General features: G+C 52.6%; 2 protein-coding genes across 2 annotated transcripts in view; one reads left to right on the top strand and one right to left on the bottom strand.

Annotated features, from left to right (window-relative positions):
- Window positions 1–537: 537 nt before the first annotated feature.
- BKCO1_1310004 (uncharacterized protein) lies at window positions 538–1,266 on the top strand (the record flags this gene model as incomplete). The annotated part of the gene is made up of 1 exon (XM_020270990.1): window positions 538–1,266. One exon carries the CDS (start codon window positions 538–540, stop codon window positions 1,264–1,266), a length of 729 nt encoding a protein of 242 aa, XP_020124895.1.
- Window positions 1,267–1,594: 328 nt separating this feature from the next.
- The window catches only part of BKCO1_1310003 (kelch repeat protein), a gene marked incomplete at both ends in the record, with an annotated part of 2,170 nt that continues 2,113 nt past the window's right edge, over window positions 1,595–1,651 (bottom strand). Inside the window, one exon of the mRNA XM_020270989.1 lies at window positions 1,595–1,634. Within this exon, the coding sequence (XP_020124897.1) occupies window positions 1,595–1,634 (40 nt within the window). The remainder of the gene's footprint in view (window positions 1,635–1,651) is intronic.

Below are 1,651 nucleotides of genomic sequence, written 5' to 3'. Positions count from 1 at the left end.
TACGGCGACGGAGCTCGGAGAGCCCCCTAGTTAGAAGTGCAATTCCTGTTCTTGGGTCATGGTTTAACTCTGATGATGTAGGGCGGCTTGACTTCACGGAAGATAGTTGCAAACATTTTATGTATAAGAAAGATGTCTACTGATACTTACGGGGAGACAAGCTGCACTGACCGTTTCACTTGTCAAACATGGTTCCAAATAATGACAACTCGCATTGTAAACATCCAGAGGCCTTGGCTAATTAAACTGGGACGAGAACAATCCCAGCATCATTTGCAGCCGGCAGCAAGCACGGGTAAGCTTTGATCCATTGCCTGTAGCACAACACTTTCGCCGTGAAAAATTGCTGCAATCGATACTTCAAACCAAAAACTCTGTGGCAGCGATGTTCCTAAACCCAGCCTTCCTCTCGCTATAGAATCATACAGGCACAATACGCTCCAGTTCGACGCATTTACTCGAACAACCCGAAAGCAGATTTTGCGACTCACATCCCACGTTCCCACGCCAAATTCTGGATCGTCTGCACAGTTGAGCATGATGAATAACCATGTGGTTGCCAGGATCTCTAGGTTTACTGTCACCGATGTCATGATGCTAGATGATGGAGAGGGAGATGAAGAGGAAGAAGAGACATCCGAAGAAGAAGAAGAGGAAAGAAACAGCGACGAGGCCCATCCGGAAGACCTCATGGCTCCACCTCCCACCCAGCAGCAGCAGCAGCAGCAGCACGAGCCGGCCCCAGAAAACCCTCTCCGGCGTCCGACGACGCGTAACTCGCGCAAGTTTTGGCACGTTTCGCAGGCCGAGTGGAACAAGCGCTCGGCGTCAAACAAGAAGGGCGATAAAGACTACATGCGCCAGTATGCCCATGCTGGGCTCATTATGGAGACGAAGCAGGGTGTTGACCGCGATCCTCCTTGCACGGCTTGCCTTGCTGCAAAGGTGGACTGCAAGGTTTTCGCTCCCGGTCACAACCCCTCTTCAACGACCACCTGCGCGCGCTGCCGTATCAAGAGGTGCCCTTGTGTGGCATCTGGCCCGGAAAACACTGGAGAGAAGCAGGATTCGGGTCTGAGAGAGGAGCTGGCGGAGCTGAGGGAGGAGCTGAGGGAGGAGCTGAGGGAGGAGCTGAGGGAGGAGATGCGGCGTCTTAACGCAGCTTCACAGGACAGGATGGAGGAGCAGGAGATGATTATTAAGGCTCAGGCTTACCGCATCAAGCAGTTAGAAGAGAGTAATAGTGCTCTCTGGGAGTTGGTATGAGTCTAGGCGCTAGACTTAATTTGGTTTGCTTTCGATGGTGTTTTGTAAGAGGTCTGGGAATTTGCTTGTAGTGGCCTCGTTTAGAACATGAAAAAGCATTCCCGTGCGCTGGTGGACTTCAGTGCTTCATTCATACAGCGGCATTACTGCCTTCCGGCATAGAAACCGTCGTTTCTGACAAGCAGAAATAGACGGAATACAAACAGAGACCGCGTCAGCCCAAGTCACCACCACAGCTCCCACGGATGGAACCCGAGAACCAAAAAAACAGAGCCGGGGTATCGCCAAGCAACGTCCCACCACAACCACCACCACCCCCTCCTTAGTCCTATCCCCCACCCCTCCTCAGTCCTATCTCCCCCCACCCCCTGCACCACCCCCATCC

Source organism: Diplodia corticola, assembly GCF_001883845.1.
Source record: "Diplodia corticola strain CBS 112549 chromosome Unknown scaffold131, whole genome shotgun sequence".
NCBI classification, from domain to species: Eukaryota; Fungi; Ascomycota; class Dothideomycetes; order Botryosphaeriales; family Botryosphaeriaceae; genus Diplodia; species Diplodia corticola.
The sequence above is the reverse complement of the archived record's forward strand: the minus strand, read 5'-3'. Positions and strand labels throughout refer to the sequence as shown.